Genomic DNA, 20,529 nt, shown 5'->3' with positions numbered 1-20,529 from the left:
TCCATTAGCTTGTGGGTGCCCCATGGAAGTGAAATGTTGCTGAATTCCGAACTCGGAACCACTCCTGGAGGGAACTGTTAGCGAACTGTCAGACATTGTCCGAGACTAGGACCCGCGGTATGCCAAAATCGGCATACTATGTTCTTCCAAATGAACTTTTGGACCGACCTGCTATTGATTGTACTGAGTGGTTCGACCTCAACCCATTTAGTAAAGTAATCGATTGCTACCACCAAGTGTTCATAACCTCTTAGAGCTCGGGGAAATGGGCCCAGCAGGTCGATTCTCCATTGAAAGAACGGCCATGGGTTATGAAGGGGAACCATCTCCTGAGTTGGGACGTGGTGAACCGAGGAGTGCAACTGGTATGGCTTACACCTGGCTACCAGTTCAGCCGAGTCCCGGAAGATGGTGGGCCAATAGTATTCAGATAGCATTTCCTTCTTAGCCAGAACTCTCGGACCAACGTGATTACCACAAATGCCTTCATGCAACTCATGCAAGACATATCTTCTTTCCTCTGGCGTTACGCACTTTAGCCATGGCTGCAAGTAGCACTTCCTATATAGTACTCCCTCTGTCAGCACGTATTTTTGTGATTTGAGAAGGACTTTGTGGGCCTTTATCTTGCTCGTGGGGAGCTATCCATTAGTTAGGTACCGGACGATGGGATCCATCCATAAGCTTACTATCTGAATGACTGCGGTGTCTAATTGCTCATAGGTCCGACCTTCAACGACCTCTACCAGCACCTCCCTGTTTAGCGTGCCAAACGAGGTAGAGGCCAGTTTGGACAAGGCTTCAGCTCTCTTATTTTGGCTCCGTGGGATCTGCTTGAGCATGAACTGCTTAAACTGCCCCCTCAACTCGTGTGCCTTCGTGACATATTTCCTCAATGGTTCTTCTTTGACCTCATAGTTTCCCCATATTTGATTTACTATTAGCTGCGAATCGCTGTAGACTTTTATTGATTCGGTTCTTAGTTTCCGAGCCATCTCCATCCCCGCGATCAGAGTCTCATATTCAAATTCGTTATTGAAGGTTCTGAAATCGAACCTCAAGGCGTAGGCCAGCTCTTCCCCAGTAGGGCTGATTATGAGGAGTCTCGCTCCACATCCTTCCTTGCTTGATGCGCCGTCTACGTACAGCGTCCAGACCGGATCAGTTCGTCCTGCAGCCTCTTCAGCCTTTTTGGCCTGGACAGTCCCTCTGGCCTGTTCGGCCTTGACTGCTCCTTTAGCCTGTGTGATCTTAGCAGTCTCTCCGACCTGTTGAGTCTGAGATGCTTCTCCGGTCTGTTCGGTCTTTGCTGCCTCATTGATTTGGGCGACCTTGACAGATTTTTCGGCCTGCAAGGCCTCGAATGCTTCTCGGGTCTGCGTAGCCTTGGCAGTTTCTCCAGATCTTCTGGCTTCGGCTGCTCGTTTGGCATGTGCGACCTTGGCAGATTCTTTGGCCATCCCGGTCTCAACTGTTTCTTTGGCCTGGTCGGCTTCAGTCCCACGACCAGGCCAAACGACCAGGCCAAAGAAGCAGCTGAGGCTGAAATGGCCAAAGAAGCTGCCAAGGTCGCACATGCCAGACAAGCAGTCGAAATCAATGCTTGGGCCTTGATGGCCGTCTTCGACTGATACTCGAGATTGTATTTCGACAGCTCTACAGGCCACTTCAACATTCGCCCTAATACATCAGATTTGGATAAAATCTGCTTCAATGGTTGGTCCGTCACCATTACATGGGGTGAGTTTGAAAATACGACCTGAGCTTCTGAACTGCATGAACTATTGTCAAAACATATCGCTCCACTGCAGAACACCTCGCCTTTGCCCTTTGTAAAGCGCGACTAACATTGTATACGGGTTTCTGGATCTTGTCTTCCTCTCGCACTAGTACCGTGCTAACGGACTCCTCTCCCACAACTAAGTAGATAAACAGGGTTTCACCCTGTTCGGGAGAGGTTAAGGCCGGCAATCGGGCAAGGTGGACCTTCAGCTCATCGAATGCTTTCTGGCATTTTGAATTTCATTCGAACTGCGGACCTCTTCTCAGGATTTTGAAGAATAGGGAGCCCAAAACTGCTGATTTGGACAAGAACCTGTTCAAGACCGCCATCCTCCCAGCCAGACGTTGCACCTCCTTAATATTTTGGGGAGGAGCCATGTCCATGATGGCATTGATTTTGTCCGGGTTAGCTCTTACCCTTTTCTTGAAAATCATGTAACCTAAGAATTTTTTCGACCTGACCCCAAAAGTGCATTTCTTGGGGTTTAGCCGCATCCGTGAGCTCCGAAGGACATCAAAGATCTTCCTAAGGTCCGCGATGAACTGCTCCTGGGTCCGACTCTTCACCAACATGTCATCCACGTAGACCTCCATATTTCGACCTATCTGATCCTTGAACAGCTTATTTACCAGCCTCTGGTAGGTTGCGCTTGCGTTCTTCAGTTCAAACGGCATGGTGACATAACAGTAGGTGCTGTATTCGGTGATAAACGAGGTCTCCTCCTGATCTTCCTCGTCCAGGGCTATCTGATGATACTCCTTGAAGGCGTCCAAAAAGTAAAAGATCTCGAATCCCGTAATTGAGTTCATGAACTGGTCTATCTGTGGAAGGGGGTAGCAGTCTTTCGGGCAAGTCTTATTTAGACCAGTGAAATCCACGCACATCCTCTAAACTCTTTCTTCCTTCTTGACTAGCATTGGGTTGGCCAGCCAGGTCGGGTAATAGACCTTTTTCACGATCTTGGTTTCTAACAGCTTGCCTATTTTGCTTTTGACGACCTCATTTCGCTCTGGCACAAAGTTCATTTTTTTCTGCTTCACTGATCGGACATTGGGGTCCACGTGTAACTTGTGAACTGCTAATTCGGAAGGAATCTCCGGCATATCATCTGTACTTCAGGCGAAGATCTCCGGGTATTCTTCTAAAAAGGATTCTAGCAAGCTCCGAGTCAGTTCGCTCAGGTAGGAGCCGACCTTGACCTTATGCTCAGGTCGTTCTAGGCGGACCAGCAGCTCGATCAGCACCTCATCCGTCTCCAGTCTCTCCCTTTTCTCCTCGGGCTCCCAGGGCTCCAAACAAGTTGTTTTAGCGACCAGTTTCTCCTTGCACTTGAGAGTCGCGATATAACAGGCCCTAACCACCTCCGAATCTCCGAGCACTTCAGCTACCCTTGCAGGCGTGGAAAACTTCATGTTGAGGTGCAAGATAGAGTAGACAGCCTGGAGTGCGTTCAAGGTAGCCCGTCCCATGTTCAGGGTAGACCGTCCCAGAATCATGTTGTACGATGAAGGCTTTTTTACTACCGCAAAATTCACTGGAACAGTTCGGCACTTTGGAGACTCCCCTACCGTAACCATGAGGGTTATCATTCCCTCTAGCCTTATCGGAGGGCCAGCAAAGCCGATCAATGGAGTTCAGATCGGGATGAACTGTTTGTCCTCCAGTTGTAGCTCTTTAAAGGTCTTGTAGTACAACACGTCGATGGTACTTCTATTGTCAATGTATACCTTTTTCACTTTGTAGTTGCACGTGATGACTTCTATCACAATGGTTTCGTGGTTATTAGAAGCTAAAAGTACTGCATCTTCCGGCCCATAGATGATCTCTTCATATATTTTCAATCGTTTGCTCGAACTTTCTCCATTGGGAGGAGAGCGATTATGCCACCGGGCAGCATGACTATCTCTTCCGATGAGTCCTCCTGCAATGGTATTGATCACTCCGGCTAAATTCTGAGTTTCCTGTTCGGGGGTTTGGCCATGGGGCCCCTGAGGTCGATCACGTGAGTAGTCCAAGCGCTTTTGTTTGTACCTCCCTTGCCTCTGGTAGGCTCGTTTATCACGTATGAACTGTCCGAGGTGGTCTCGTCTGATCAACTCTTCAATGTTTTTCTTGAACTGGCGGCAATTCTCCGTATCGTGTCCCACATCACAATGATAAGCGCAATACAAACCTTGATCCAGCCTGCTTTTGTCCCCAGCCAAGGGTTAGGGAGACCGGGAGAGCCCTTCTTGTTCCATCACGCGCAAGAATCTGAGCTCGAGGCGCTGTAAGAGAAGTCCAGGGCTTATCTCCTCCCATGGGTTGACTCCTAGGCAGGCGGTTGTAGGTATTCTTCCTTCTCGGGCCGTGCCGCGTATCTCCTTAGTCGATGCTCTTTCTGCGCTTGTCGTCCCTCAGCCTCTCCTGTGCGCTTTTCAAGCAATTGGCCTCCTCAATGTTGGCCTTCTTGTGAGCTCGGTCCAGTATCTCCCGAACTGACTTGAGAGACCTCTCCATGAGTTCGGTGTATAGCTTCTGCTTACGCAACCCGTTGATGAAACCGGCTATGACCATCTTGTCATCCCAGTCACGGTCCTGGAGGGATTCGTTATTGAAACGCACCATGTACTCACGCAGTGACTCCTCGAGTCTTTACTGGATGGTCATCAGGTGAGCAGTGCTTTTGGAGAAGACTCGCGACGAAACGAACTGAGTGGCAAATAATCGCACAAGCGGGTTAAAGGACCGAATTGACCTAGGAGGTAGCTCCTGGAAGCACTAACGTGTCGTCGCTTCCAAGAACATGGGGAAGGTCTTGCACCTGATCCCGTCCGCGGCCGTTTGTAGGAGCATTTGTGTTAAGAACGCGAATAGGTGGTCCTCCGGATCCGTACTCGGCATCTTGAACTTTGTGAGCAGCGGATAGTTCTCAATATCGGGCATGAAGGGAGAGGCAATGTTTCTGTCCACCTCAGGGTCCAACAGTAGGTCCAACTCATCTTGTATTTGGTATTCCTCTTTCCATGGGGAGAGCTCTCCTCTTGAGAACCGTCGGAAAGGCTCCAGATGCTTTGTTCAGGAGTTCTTGTGGGAAGGTTCCACGACCTCGATCTGTTCACGTGTGAGCTCCCTACGTGCCCGTTTCGGCCGGGGGTTAGGACTTCCTGTTCGGGATTTGGACAGCCCAACTTCTTCCATTCCTTGGGCCTTAGGCTCCTGGTCACGGTGGCCTCCCGCCTACTCTTTGATGTAGTCCATGATTGTCGCAAAGGTAGATAGGTTTTCCGCCATCGCTTGAATCAACTGTTCAAGCGGGATTCGTGAGAGTCTCGTCCCTTCGTCTCCTGGAATTGGACCCGGGGGAATTCTGGAGGCCGCTTCGCTCGTTCCCCTTGGATCTGTCAGCGTTCCTTTGGAACCTAGTTCTTGGCATGGTTCGCAAGAGAAGAATTACGTTTTCCCACAGACGGTGCCAATTGATGCGACTGCCAAAGACGCGACCCGAGCTGAGCGAACTGGGGCTGATCGAGCTGAAGGGAGGAGAGCGAGCGAGCTGCCCTGCCAAGAAAAGCGACGGCGGGGCTGAAGTCCCCGAAGTAGCTCCGACGATCAAGTCAGTGAGAGTTTGAGAATAAATTAACAGTATAGAGTACTGTAAATGACGTACCTTGTGTCGTCATATGAGGCTATATTTATGTTGAAAATATGTGATCTGATATTATGGAAAGATTTGATATTGTAAATATTAGGAAAGATATGATTATAATATCATGTATTAATTAGGTATCATATGATTATAGTATCATATATTAATTAGATAGTAGATTGATTTATATTAGCATGATTTTAGAATCTAAATTAGGTTACACTTGTGTATATATATATATGTATATTGTGTAGTCCAAATATATGAAGAAAAGTATTTTTTCTCTCCTTTTTTCTTAGTTTACATGGTATCAGAGCAACATATCTTCAGCACTCCCCATCAAATTGGAGCATAGATGTTGCTCATACTCAACTTGTTACATAGGTAATCAAATCGAACCCCATATAGAGTCTTCGTAAAGAGATCTCTCAATTATTCTCTAATCCTTACATTAGTTGCTTTCTTAAATACATCAACTCCTTTGGTGATGACTTTACCTTCATAAGTGCATCGAGAGTTCTTGATAACCTTCTTCATGATGTCGAAATCTTGGACACAACTGAGAAGCACCTCTTCCTCTATTTCCCGTCTTTCTTTAGTTTTATCCGTTACGGATTTCAACACACCTAGATACTCTCCAATCTTTCCGGCACATCTGTTTAGTTCAGGCGTACTTCGGTGAGCCATAAAGGGCGAACAAGGTAAATCAAATGAAACCGTAAAGAAACCAGAGGTAACTCAGACTTATATTTATTAATGAAAAAAGCTCACGATCTGGGTACACCCAAGATTTTAGATTCGATGGAAAACAAAGGTTTATTTGAAAAAAGAGTATTATAAGGAGTCCCACTATTCAGAACAGATGAAAACAGACGATTAATTAGAAAGTAAGCTGTGGACACTGCATCAGCCCAAAAGCGTTTAGGAACATGCATTTGAAATGATAAGACTCTTGCAGTTTTGAGCAAATGTCTATTCTTTCGTTCTGCGACCCTGTTTTGGGATGGTGTATCCACATAAGAGATTTGATGAATAATGCCATTTTGCACCATATAAGATTGAAAAGGTGCGAATAAATATTTTTTGGCATTGTCACTTCGCAATATTTGGACAGAACGCTTAAATTGAGTCTTAACCTTAGCACAAAAAGTACAAAAATGAGAAAACAACTCTGGCCCATTTTTCATTAAATATAACCAAGTCATACGAGAATGGTCATCGACAAAAGTAACAAAACACTTGAATCCAGTTTTAGAAATGACTGGACTAGGTCCCCAGACATCTGAATGAACTAATGCAAAAGGAGCATCCACTCGTTTATTGACTTTAGGACTCAGATTAACACGATGATATTTGACAAACTGACAAGACTCACAATCTAATAGAGACAAACTCTGAAATTGTGGACAAAGTATCTTTAACAACGGGAGAGAAGAATGACCCAACCTACAATGTGCTTCAAATGGAGTTACAATTCCAGAACAAGCTATGGACTTTGGTATCTGTGTGTCAAGAATGTAAAGACTTCCAGATTCATACCCTTTACCAATAATCTGCTTCGTCATAAGATCCTGAAACAGGCAATAGTCAGGAAAGAATTGGGCAGAACGATTGAGGGCATGAGTAAGTTTACTCATAGAAATTAGATTAAAAGACAATTCAGGCAAACTTAAGACAGATGACAATGAGATTAATGGAGTGGGGTTAACTGAGCCTGGTCCAAGAATACGAGATTTTGACCCATCAGCTAAAGTAACTGCAGGTGTAGATGTGTGTGGCTGAAAGGTAGAAAATAGACTAGAATTACCTGTCATATGATCTGTTGTACCAGAATCAATTACCCATTTGGAGGACGAGGACACAAGGCATGTGTTTGGTTTACCTGACTCAGCGATGGCTGTTACGGGAGTAGATGAAGACTTTAATGATTCTTGATACTGAGAAAATTTAGCAAATTCATTTGCAAAGATCGTAACAGACTTTTCATGGTTAATAGCATCATTGGTAGAAGCAATATGTACGGATTGAGTTCTCTGGTTTCTGTACTGCAATTTCTTACAATCACGCTTTATATGACCCGGCTTATAACAATAGTGACACACAACCACTTCTGCATTCTGTCCCCGAGTGTCAATTCCTTTACCACCACCTTTGTATTGCTGTTTTTCCAAACCAACAAGAGTACTGCTGGACTGAACAGATTGGGTATTTTCTGTGCGAAGATCCCTACTAAACACATCTTGCAAGGATAAGATCTCAGGACTGGAAAGAATCTGAGATTTAGCAATTTCAAATTTAGGTGAAAGACCAGTCAAAAAACTCATAATTGCCATCTGTTCCCATTGAGTTTGCCGAATTTTCACATCAGAACTAAACGGTAATAACATATTAAGCTCCTTATAAGTTTTCTTAAAATCCATAAAATAAGTCATGATGGACTTATCTTGTTTCGTTGCACGATAACAGACTTGACACACCTCATATATGCGAGAAATATTCCCTTTACCATAATACAAAAATTCTAAATATTCAATTAACTCCTTAACAAATTCACAGTGATTAATTAAATTAATTACCTCACTGTCAATAGAATTTCATATTTGCAGAAACAATCTAGCATCTTCCCTTAGCCATGTCTGTTTTGAACCATCTTTTGGAGGATCATCAGTCAGATGATTGTCTTTATCAATGTTTCGCAGATAAAGACGAACCGTTTTGCTCCAATCAAGATAGTTAGAATTGTTGAATTTGTGGTCCGTGATCTTAGACATCATAGGAACCACATCAGACGTAACGACAGATTTCGTTTCTGCCATGGGTTCAGAATTAACAGAAAAAAATAGAAAAGGACAGATCTAAACTCTTTAAAACAAAAGTGAAGAATAGAATATAGATGTGTCCTATACAGAACCAAATGAACCGAATGATGACTAATGAATTTTCTGGCAGTGGACAGGACCCTAACCTTGATCGCGAGACAACATTCTACTTCTTACTCTTCCATGAGACCAGGTTTCCTCCAAACCAAGCACGAGGACTTTGTTTCAATCCATACAAGAACTTCCGAAGATGACAAACCTTCCTAGACTTCCCCTGAGCAACAAACCCTGATGGTTGCTCCATATAAACTTCCTCTTAGAGGTCTCCATGAAGAAAGGTATTCTTGATATCTAGTTGATGCAAAGGCCAATTATGAGTGGCTGCCATAGAAATGAATAACCTGACAGATGTTAATTTAGCAATAGGGGAAAAAATGTCAGAATAATTCTCTCCATAGATTTGGACATAGCCTTTGGCAACAAGGCGAGTTTTTAACCCAGCAACCGACCCATCAGGATTGAATTTAACTGCAAAAATCCACTTACTCCCAATGACCTTCTTCCCTGCAGGTAAATTTACTAAGTTTCAAGTACCATTACCATCTAGAGCATTCATCTCCTCTATCATAGCATTGCGCCATCCAGGATGGGATAGGACTTCATGAACAGTTTTAGGAAGGGAGATAGAATCAATAGATGTAATAAAGGAACAAGAAGATGTGGGTAAATGATTATAAGATACACACGCAAACACAGGATAAGTGCATTGACGCTTACCTTTGCGAAGAGCAATAGGAAGATCATCACTTGAGACAGGATCTAATAACGAAGGAGATAGTTCAGGGCATGCATTAGGAGACTTTTGTCGTCGAGAATATAAGTCTGAGTAAATGTTAGGAAAGATATGATTATAGTATCATGTATTAATTAGGTATCATATGATTATAGTATCATGTATTAATTAGGTATCATATGATTATAGTATCATATATTAATTAGGTAGTAGATTGATTTAGATTAGCATGATTTTAGGATCTAAATTAGGTTACATTTGTGTATATATATATGTATGTTATGTAGTCTAAATATATGAAGAAAAGTATTTTTCCTCCCTTTTTCTTAGTTTACAATTTATAGGCTTGTGGGTGGTAGATTCCATATAGGAGTCGAAGTCCCCTAGGGCTCGGAGTCTTTCTAGGGTTCCGCATGACTAGCTCGAATGATTCGGAGGCCGCGGCCCACTAAACCCATCCGCCTGAGAGGCGGTAGCTTCGGCCGAGCTGGTGCTCCCCCTGCCGACCTGCCGTTCCGAGCTGGCCGACTATCATGGCCGAGCTGACACGTGGCGCCTGCAGATTGACCCTACTACACTAAGCATGTAAACAAATCGGCCCAGACAACTCAACTAGGATTTTGAATACGATTTAGTGACCAATGAAGCATTTTATCCCAGTTTTATATATGAACTTCCTATTTCCACCCAAAAAAAAGATAAATTGCATTTTACCGCCTATGATTTAGTATTTTTGTACATGATCCCCCATATAGTTTCAAAAGCTATACATAATCCCCTTATGGTTTGACGAAAAAATATGAAATTCAACTGTACTTTGTGATCTGTGATGCAGGACTAGCTATTCTCTCTCCCTCTTTAAATGCAATCAAAGATGGTATATTATTATCCAATGATACGGAGCTTGGAATTCATGGATTCTCTTCTGGAGAATCTTGTGTATTTTTATCACTGGGAAGTAGAATGGCAAGTAGCTCAAGATCCATGTGCGGTATATCTCATCGAATCCCTCGGAGAGAAGCTAGCGTTCTTGAAAAACTTCACCCATTTTGTCACACTACATGGCGTTGAAGATGCACAATTGGGACCTTTATTAACTCACATTAAAGCTATGGCGATCAATGTTGCACGCCTCTCTTACCGGTGCAAGTTTATGAAGAAATGCGAATTGAAGGATGAAACCCACAAAAGTATTTCAGAACTGCTCCTGAAGATTATTCCTGTAGAGCCCCAACTCTAGGAGACAAGTGTCCAGGCTCTGATTGCTTCAAAGTTATCAGGACAATCACCAGGAGACACAGATAAAAAAAAATTGGAATGGATTGCGCCAAAAAAATAAAAAATGGAAGGGATTAGAGCAGATCAGTTCAAGAAAGGCTTCGCCATAACAAGGAAGGGATCACCGAGACAACTTCCAAATCAAAATAAAACTTAATAAGGAAGGAGATGGGCCTTTTAATAGTATCATCATGTAATGTGACTTGAAGTAATTTTTTAGCTTCCAGTTGATTCACTCTCCCTCCTTGCGGACCTAAATACCATGTGAAAGGCAAGTTTTTAAAAGTAATACTCTGATTTTTTTTAAAAAAATCTTGTTTACCCTCCCATCCTTTCCCACATCCTTCTCACTCGTAATTAAGAAGTATGTGATTTAGACATTCAACTTGACAACTAAGAAGATTCTAACAGCCCTTCTCTAACCATTGGTCTAACCCCAGTGGTTAGTAATACTCTGATTGCTCAACCAAGTTTATGAATTTTCTATGAACTTATTTATCTTTCTTGGTTTGAAGTACAATTATATACCATTTGGGGGGGGGGGGTGTTATGGTAGCTAACAGGATAACTTCTAATACTCAACACATATTAAATTGATTGTTGTACAAAATGAAGGAAGAAATTCAAGTTAAGAAAATTTCTCTCTTTTTTAACCCATCTCTATATCTTTTCCACTCTCAATTATTAGGTTCAAGATTCAAATCTTAAATCTAACATCGAGAAAAATCCAAGATAAGAGATCTAATTGTTTTGTTGTACAATTAGATCATTAGATCATATAGGTAAAGAATTAAGAAACCCAACTTTTTAATAATTTGTTGCATTGCTGTTTAGCTGGCTGGATCCATTTCCTGATCGAATTGCAATAAATCTAAGGCAAAAACCTTTAAATTTTTTTTTTATAGGTTTGCTACCACAGTTTCTTAATCATTTCGAATTTATATGTATATAGGTTTGCAGCCTAAAATAAAAGTTAGTTTATCTTTGTCATACTTGAACAATTTCTTGAACACCAATTACAAAACTAATTCAAGATACCACTAAAGAAATTCATTTCCTGTATCTAAAACGAAATTCAGCTTCATTATATTATACTTGTACATGGTGCTAATGAATTGGAAGAAACAAGGATATCATCTCCCAAACTTCTAGAGAATAAAATCATTTGATGTCATTGATGTCACTATTAGGGGTTAGTAGTTAGTACACAGCCCTTTGACGACTGAGATCGCCTCTAATCTGGACTGTCCAAAAATTTCAAATGGACAATCCAAATCAACCCGATCTCATTTGGCAAGATCAGGGTGTTGGCTACCACAAAGGCTTTTAAGGTTTTTATGAAGTGGGAAATTAAGAATTCAACTCTTTCCTCTGATCAATTGCTATTAATATGTGGCTTCTCCAAATTCAACGAGTGTCCTTTGGCATCCATTTGGCATCCTTTGGCATCCATGTGGTTTAGTCCTTTGGTTTCCAATGACCTAGTTGAGTCTATCCCCTTCCCCATAGTACAGGAGTAGAATTAGATATAGATGTAAAAATGATTAAGACACACTTCATGCGTGTATTCAATAAAATAACACACTCTAAGTTTGTGCAAGTAATAAAAATATTTATTTATGAAAATTTTTTCATGTAAATTGGCCAAAAACAAGTGGCATTCAACTTAAATGGACAAGAACCTTCCACATGGCAACTGGAATAGAATCAGATAAAGCGCAAATGGAAAAATTCAATGAAAACCCCGAATTGAGTGCAATTATTGAGATCAAATATTGAGATCAAAGGAAATGCGCATGCTAAACAAATATTGAGATCAAGCTTTCAAGGAAACTTTCACGTTAACCAATGAAATTAAAATTGAGAGCAGGTGCAAGGTCTCTTTCAATCAGAATAATTGCTTGACAATAGTCTGATTACAGTAATAAAAAATTTATTAGGTAGCAAACTGATAATATATAAAAAAGGGATTCAATATTGACATATTGTCATTGTTGTAAGACCACTTTTCTTGGTTTAATCTATCAATGATCTTGTCTGCTAATCTTTTGAAATAATCTACAATTTTGCTTCTGGCCGGCTGCTGCTGCTGCTGCACTTACTTCAATGATCATGTCTCCATAATTCTTTAAAATAATCTACAATTCTGCTTCGGACCGGCTGCTGCTGCACTTGCACTTGCGAAGATGTCAGAGTCATTAGTTGGCCCGCAAATATCGATGTCACCTAATAGTTAACTCTCTTTTTTTATTTTTGATAAACGATATAATCTCGTACAATGAAATATGCACTAATGTGGCAGAAAATATTTTACTTATATCACATATACAATAAATCCGAAAAATCACTACATCTAATAGATCTAGAAAATTACAAAAATTACATTGTAAAACTCAACAAATTTGGAATTTAGACAAATCACGAACAATCCAATGAATATCTATGTATGCCAATGCTATCTGATCGACTATTCAACTTGTTCAAACTCAAATTCGATGTTGAGATCTAACGAAATAACCTAAAAAATTCCAATGATCTAGAAAAATTGACCCCTGAGGTTGATGAAATATATGAAAATGTACATGTTAAAGCGTCAATAAATAGATTAACACGAGATGTTCATTAATTAACTATTCATTAGGGATTAGTACCACCTAATTTTTTTCATATACATGTCCAAAATTCCAAAAAGATTCATCAGATAGCACTCGTCAATGTGTCAAGAATAGGACCAAAAAGAAATACAAGCTTTTATATAAAAATACCAGTATAACCCTAGTTTCCCTCAATAAGAAAAATAGTTCAGTTATAAAGGGGTTTCAGGGTAGGTTTGTACAAGAGATATAACCAGGGTGTTTGCTTGTAATTAACCAAGAATATTGTGTTCCATAAGCTGCGGAACGGTAAGATTTTGTACATAGTCATACCATAAAACAGAAATATTGTTCTGCAATTGTTCCAAAATTTACATAATTTTAGTGTTCATTTGACATGAACTTTAACAAAATGCCAAGAAATTGGAAAAAAATTGACAATTTTGGCCATAGGTTACTGAGCTAATTTCTCCTCATGTTGAACTTGAATCTCAAAGTTCTTTCCTTGCAAAATGATTTTAAGAAGCTAGAAAATGCTAAGCATGTCATCTCATCAGCTCGGACAACTCAACTAAGATTTTGAATAGATTTAGAAACCAATGGAGTACCTTACCCTAGTTTCAGATATCTACTTTATGTTTTCTCAAACCACTCGAACAAAGATTAACACAACACGTTAATTAAATGTTCTTAAGTGACGATTTTCTTATGTGACTTAAAACATCCCAGAAGATTTGTCTCGTAACATTTAGAATTGTGTCCGTAATAGACAAAAAGGCAATAAAGGCTTTCAGATAAATTATTAGTATAGGCAGTGTTGCCTCGAAAAGAAAAACAGGTAAGAAGGGTGTTGAATGTTGAGATTCTGAAGACAAGCTCCAAATGTCCAAATGTCTGAATGATACGTCTAACTGGCTATGAATGCAGACCATACATAAGTTAATAACAATATGGCTCAAAAAAATAACAATAAAGAGAAAAAAAATGTTCCATGCCCCGTGTCCCTCCCAATATCAAACGTGTTATCTTGTTTTTTTCCTCTTTATCTTTTACTATATTAAAAGTAGTTTTGGCATTATAAGTTATAAGCATTTTTTATCTTAATTTTTGTTGTTCCCATATTGTTCCTGAGTTATTGCATTTTAATTGTGGTAGTAATTAAAAATATGAAACATTCCAAATGAATAAATCTCAATAATAATGGTAATTAAAATGAAAAACTCCCTATTAAAACTATTTAGCGACTCTTACATTCCATCTCCAATTTTTATGTGCATCAAAGTTTCTTATCTGAAATAATTTCTTACTCAAAATAGTGTGACAAATTTCATTAACTACAATTTTAAGATTGTAAAAAATATTAGTGTCAAAAAATAGATGCTGTTAGAACAAAAGAGAAATATGTAGGAAATAAAGTGTCCATTGTCAATTGGAGAATCTTGATATGAATATCATGAGACAGGTACATAATTATGTGCTTTTTATCAGTATAAAGAAATACTAAAAGAGAAGCAAAAATAAAAGAATCCAACTATTTCTCTCAATTGAAACTAAATAGCCACTTTAAGATAAATAAGCTGTATAAACCATTTGTATTCTTATTAACCTCAATAACACTTAGAAAAACATCAATAATCCAAATTCAACAATACACCTCATATTATTCAATTCAAATTCACAACAAAATTTTGAAAAGTTCAACTGAAAGATATAAAGTAGAATGATTAAATGTTCATGCGAAATTAGATATGAGCATGATTCGTATATTTTATTCTTAAATAATTAATTCATTCTACCTATGCAATTGCATTTCATTTGTCTAAGCAAGGAAAAATAATATTTAAAATGTTGATACAAATTTTTTTTATTTGTTAAAATTTGTTGATTTCATTAGAAACTTAACTTTGGGGTTTATTTTTAAGTAAGAAAAGGCAACATCTAGACTCTGGTTCATAAACGAGCTTTCCAAACGGTAAAGAAAGGGATGAGTGTGGTGAAAATAATTAGAATGACAAAATCTAACAAATCAATTTATTTATTCTAATACCCCTTTAGAAATTGATTTTACGATTTCAGTCTTTATTTTGCTAATAATTATGAATTCTATTTACTAGGCTTACACTTGACATGTATGCATGTATTTCCTGTTCAACAATACTATTTGTACAATATTAAAAAATAATATTATGATTTTATGGTAAAAATATTGCAAGTATAGAACAACTTTGGTGAAAAATAATCGTATTAGGAATTATTTATCAAAGCTGAATCCATAATTTACCAAAAAGATCAACATAAATTAAAAAAAGAAAACTCAAAGTAAATTCAAAAATAATAGATCAAAGAGTTCGTATTTAGATGGTCTTTGGATTAATAATTGGTTAATGAATATATGACATATTTTATTATCAGGCAAACAATCAAATATCACAAAAATATATATATATCTAAGACATGTTATATTTGGGTTAATATAATCACTTTCAAAGTACGTGAACTATTACTAGTTTATTAAATGAATTGTTGATTGAATTCTTATTGTTCATCTCAAAATTAAAGTCCTGCTTCATTGACATAAGCAATTACATATAACGTGCAAGACTAATCAAAATAATTTGGCAGTATGCTGTGATTAACCCGGTGCGAAATTAGTGCTGCTAGATGTATTAAAAGATTATTAAGAGCGTAATTAATGCTGTATTATTCAAACATTTGGACTAATGATTAAGGGAGTGCAACGGAGTCGTTTTCTATAATTTTTTTTAAATAATCCAAGAAATGTCCATTGACTATTTGTCCTTTCTTTTCTATATACTAGCAATCTATGACCAGAGAAAGAGAAGAGCACTCGATTGTGAGGTTTTGCAGTTCTTTATCTCCTTTCATATTTGAGAGTTGTCTCATCTCCAAATTGAGATCCCTTCTGGTTCTCTTATTAATCTTCTTTTGATTAGATGGCCTCCAGTAGTATTACTTGCATTTCTTCCGCCTTGGATGATTTGCAATCGCTCTTGAATATTTTTCATTATCCGGAGTTTTTGCTTAGCGTGAAAAACTGGCTAACATTTCTGAGAACATTTATTTTGTGTGCGACAAAGTGGGGCAAAGATTATGTGCATTTAGCATCTGACGACAAAGAGGAGGTAGATAATCATCATGCAAGTCTAGAAGCTCTGATAGTTCGGATTGAAGACGCCATTTCCAAAAGGGCACAGGAGCTTCACTCCATTTATCTTTCTAGTTCGGAGAATCCATCATATAATCAGGCTTTCAAGATTGTCGATTGTATAGAAGGATCAGACATGGTATCTTTGAGGCCAGAAATTTACAGATGGTACTTCTTCTTCTCAGATTGCTCATCAAAGCTTTCTAGTAATTTGATTGTCAGAAAAGATGACATTATGGAATTCATGGATTCTCTTCTGGAGAGTCTAGAGGATTTTCATGAGTGGGGATTTGCGGATGGTCTCATCAAAGCCCTCGAAGAGAAGCTAGAGTTCCTGAAAAACTACATCCGTTTTGTCACACTACATGACGTTGAAGACACACAATTGGGACCTTTATTGACTCACGTTAAAGCTGTGGCTATCAAAGCAGCGCGCCTCTCTTATCAGTGCAAGTTCGTGAAGAAATCCGAATTGCAGGATGAAACTGACAAAAGTATTTTGGAACTGCTGCTGAAGATTATTCCTGTAGAGCCCCAAGTCCATGAGACTTGTGTCCAGGCTCTGATTGCTTCCAAGTTATCAAGAAAATCACTTGGGGACACAGATGAGCAAATATTGAGAGATTTTGTTGATTCTCTCCTGTGTAATCTTGCGGACATACTAAAATCTGGTACGTCTCTTATGATTTCTTTAAAAATCAACTGCAAATGCTTTACTAAGGGCGAAGATCCTTGAGAATCATTCTCAAGAGGAACGCCAAAGAGGTTTGATGAGAAAGTAAGGGATCCAACCGTACTTTGTGATCTGTGATGCAGGACTTGCTGTTCTCTCTCCCTCTCTAAATGCAATCAAAGATGGTGTATTATTATCCCAGGATATGGAACTTTTGTCTTCTGATTTGTTGAAAAAGATTCAGCTTATCGAGACAACGGTTGCACAGAGATGTCCAGAACCATCATTGTTCGACTATCCTAAGACCAACGGATTGGGCTTTATTGATTTCCTTCTAGAAAATCTGATGGAACTGACAAGTACTGAGGCTGGCTCGATTACTTTCATGAATCATCCAATTCAAGCAGTCCAGGAAGAACTTGTTTGTTTACGCTCTTTGCTGGGGAGAATTGTGGAGTTGCGCAGTGAAGATGAGGAGCTCCAAGCAATTCGGGATTGTGCTATAGAGGTGGCATACAAGATAGAGTTTCTTGTTGATTCCTTAATGGTTGGGGATGATCTAGATTCTTCTTCAATGTCGTTTCATTCCATTGTAGAAGAAATTAAGATCATTAAGGCTAAGGCTTTGCAGATTTGTGATAATGATAGACTTCATGGCAAAGTTAAGAAAGTAAGCAAGAGGCTCTTTCAAATGCCAACACAGTTAAATAAGCCAATAATCAATGATGTGGTGGTGGGATTGGAGTATGAGGCTGCATCGATAATTAATCGACTCACAAGAGGATCACTCCAACTGCAAATTGTTTCCATTGTGGGTATGCCAGGACTAGGTAAGACAACTTTAGCTAGAAAAGTTTACAATAGTTCGTCAGTTATGTCCTATTTTTATAAGCGTGCTTGGTGTACTGTTTCTCAAGTGTATCACAAGAGAAATCTGTTACTTGAAATTTTGAGTTGTATTGAATCCAAGCTTCCTGGCAATGTTTTTGAGATTAGTGAAGAAGTTCTGGCTCATGAAGTCAAAAGACGTTTGTTAAGGAACAAATACCTCATTGTTTTGGATGATGTATGGGACATTGAAGCAGTCAATGGATTAGAAGCCTCATTCCCTGACAATGGAAATGGAAGTAGAGTTATCTTGACGAGTCGACGTCAAGATGTTGCTCCCCAAGATAAACTTGACCAAGAACCTCATTCTCTTCGTCAACTCACACCTGATGAGAGCTGGGATTTGCTAAAAGCAAAGTTATATCCTGGACAAGATTTGGCTCCTCCAGAACTATGTGAAATTAGACAGAAAGTCGTGGAAATGTGTCAAGGACTACCTCTTACGGTTGTCATCCTTGCTGGAATTCTCTCAAGCATGGACCGACATGATTGGAAAGAAGTTGTGGAAGGCTTAAGTTCAAGGAATGTTTCTAGCACAGAACAATGTACCGCTACATTAGAGCTGAGTTACAAACATTTACCAGATAATTTGAAGGCATGTTTTCTTTATTTTGGAGCCTTTCCAGAAGACTATGAACACAATACCAAGAGGTTGATTTCCCTATGGGTCGCTGAAGGATTTGTTCAAAAAACTCAGCTCAAGAGATCAGAGGATGTGGCAAATGATTACCTGATGGAACTTATTAGCAGAAGCTTAGTCATAGTTTCCAAACCAAGATCCATTGATGGGGTCAAAGCTTGTCGCATTCACGATTTATTATATGAGTTTTGTGTGACAAAAGCCAAAGGAGAAAAGCTTTTGCAGCTGGTACGCAGGTACGATGAACTATCTGCTTTCACCATGCCATGCTACCTACGCCGCTTATGCATTGATTCTAAGCCTGAGCACTTTGACAACTTGAGGTTATTTTCTTCCGCAATACGCTGTCTATTATTATTCCATCATGGTGGTGTAGACCGTGAAAGAACTTTTGACCTTCGATTCATTTTTAGCATCATCAAACTTGTCAAAGTGTTAGATTTGAGCCAAATTCAACTAAGACCCACTTTTCCAAGAGAATTGGAACTGCTTGTTCATTTGCGGTACTTGGCAATTCTAGGTGATGGCAGTCACATCCCAGCATCAATATGCAATCTCTCGAATTTGGAAACTTTGATTTGGGAAAATTTTTCGTTTCATTCTTCAGTTTCATTGCCAGATACTATATGGAACCTGAAGAAACTGAGGCATTTACAGCTAAAGGACAAGATGTCTAAGAATTATCATTTTAGATTCCCTGACGACAATCTTGACAACTCTTCACAATTGTGTGACTTAGATATCTTGTCCTGTCTAAGTCTCAATCCTCGGAAGAACATCAACAAGCTGTTGAGAAAGTTTCCAAATGTCCGCAAGCTGAGAAGCTCTCTTTATCTCAATCATGGCTATGAATATCATGTCGCAATTGAGTGTCTAAGTCAATTGGAATCACTCGATTTGAGTTGCGTTGTTTACGGCGGTGACCGATATCAGTTAGATATCCAATTTCCTTTGATTATTAAAAAATTGACTCTGTCTTATTTTCGCTTGCCATGGAGCAAAATGTCAGCAATTGGAAATCTGCCCAATCTTGAGGTGCTCAAATTACTCGGCCGATCATTTGAGGGGGAAATATGGGAAATGGAAGTAGAAAAGTTCCCTAAAGTTAAGTTCCTGAAATTAGATTCCCTGGATATTGTGAAGTGGACAGCCTCTGAGTACGAGGACCAGGACTATTTTCCTCGTCTCCAGAAGTTAGTGTTGGAAAGCTGTGATGCATTGCAGGAGATCCCTTCTTGTTTGGGAAATAGTTCAACTCTCGAAATAATTGAGGTGTCAAAATGTCCCAACTGTACCAGTTCATTGGAGGAAATTCAGGAAGAGCAAAGAAGCAATGGATATACAGATCTGATGATCCTTATCTCATAATGGACGATTGATCTTCTCAAGTAAGTTTGCTTTGGACAGCCAGTTTACTCTACATTTGTTTTTTAAGTACTTTACTTATGCACTGCTACGGGTTATGTTTATCTGTTTTGCATCAAGATCAAGTTGTTCTTTTTCTTAATTGTTTTTCTTTTTCTTAATTAGCATTGGAAGACTGCAAGTTTTTGGAGGAGATCCATTCTCGTTTGGGAATTGTTTCAACCCTTGAAATAAGCTGTCTAAATGTCCCAACTCTACAAGTTCAGTAATTCAAATTCAGGAAGTGCAAATGAGCATGAGATATACTGATCTGAAGATCCTTATCCTATAATGGATGACTGATCTTCTCAAGTATGTTTGATTTAGGCAGCCACTTTAATCTACTTTTCTTTTCTTAACCTATCCTTTACTTCTGAACTGAAACTGGTTATGTTGTATCTGTCTAGCACTAAGATCAAGTTATTCTTGCTTTCTTTGTAACTTTTCTTTAATTCCTGTAGCAGAAATTTGATGTGGGAAATATCACTTCCCAAGTTTTTTTTTTAAGATTTAAGTCAATGAAGTTGCTGTTTCTTTTTTTCCTCAAATAGTATGTTTTGCATTTTTTTTAAGCTAATACTGCTTAGTAGTAGCATCATGTAATCTGGCTTGGAAGTAATGTTTTAGAGTCCAATTGATTCTTCTCCCCGTCTACGTACCCAAATACTAATGTGGAAGGTAAATTTTTTAAAAGTCATGCTCTGCTTGAGCAGTGAATTGGTTGTAAGTACTTCTTTTGCCCAGGTTTTCTCTTTTTTTTTTTTTTTTTTAATTTTTATATAACAACACATCTTTGCCAAAAAAAAAAAAACATTTTAAATCACATGGGATCCTTAGTATCAACTTCTATATTTATATCAAGT

General features: G+C 39.1%; 1 protein-coding gene across 1 annotated transcript; it reads left to right on the top strand.

Annotated features, from left to right (window-relative positions):
• Window positions 1-15,849: 15,849 nt before the first annotated feature.
• On the top strand, window positions 15,850-19,113 carry LOC113771715 (putative late blight resistance protein homolog R1B-17). The gene is made up of 3 exons (XM_027316284.1): window positions 15,850-16,732; window positions 16,878-18,909; window positions 19,002-19,113. Exons 1-3 carry the CDS (start codon window positions 15,850-15,852, stop codon window positions 19,111-19,113), a joined length of 3,027 nt encoding a protein of 1,008 aa, XP_027172085.1.
• Window positions 19,114-20,529: the final 1,416 nt, after the last annotated feature.

This window comes from Coffea eugenioides, chromosome 5 (genome assembly GCF_003713205.1).
Source record: "Coffea eugenioides isolate CCC68of chromosome 5, Ceug_1.0, whole genome shotgun sequence".
NCBI lineage: Eukaryota > Viridiplantae > Streptophyta > Magnoliopsida > Gentianales > Rubiaceae > Coffea > Coffea eugenioides.
This window is presented reverse-complemented; position numbering and strand designations above follow the sequence as displayed.

What these genes read in the sequence shown, in the direction of transcription:
- LOC113771715 (XM_027316284.1), top strand. Translation starts at nt 15,850, where the DNA reads ATGGCCTCCAGTAGTATTACTTGCATTTCTTCCGCCTTGGATGATTTG. An exon ending in TGCGGACATACTAAAATCTG is followed by an intron (nt 16,733 to 16,877) that starts GTACGTCTCTTA and finishes TCTGTGATGCAG; the next exon opens with GACTTGCTGTTCTCTCTCCC. An exon ending in TGGAACCTGAAGAAACTGAG is followed by an intron (nt 18,910 to 19,001) that starts GCATTTACAGCT and finishes TGTGTGACTTAG; the next exon opens with ATATCTTGTCCTGTCTAAGT.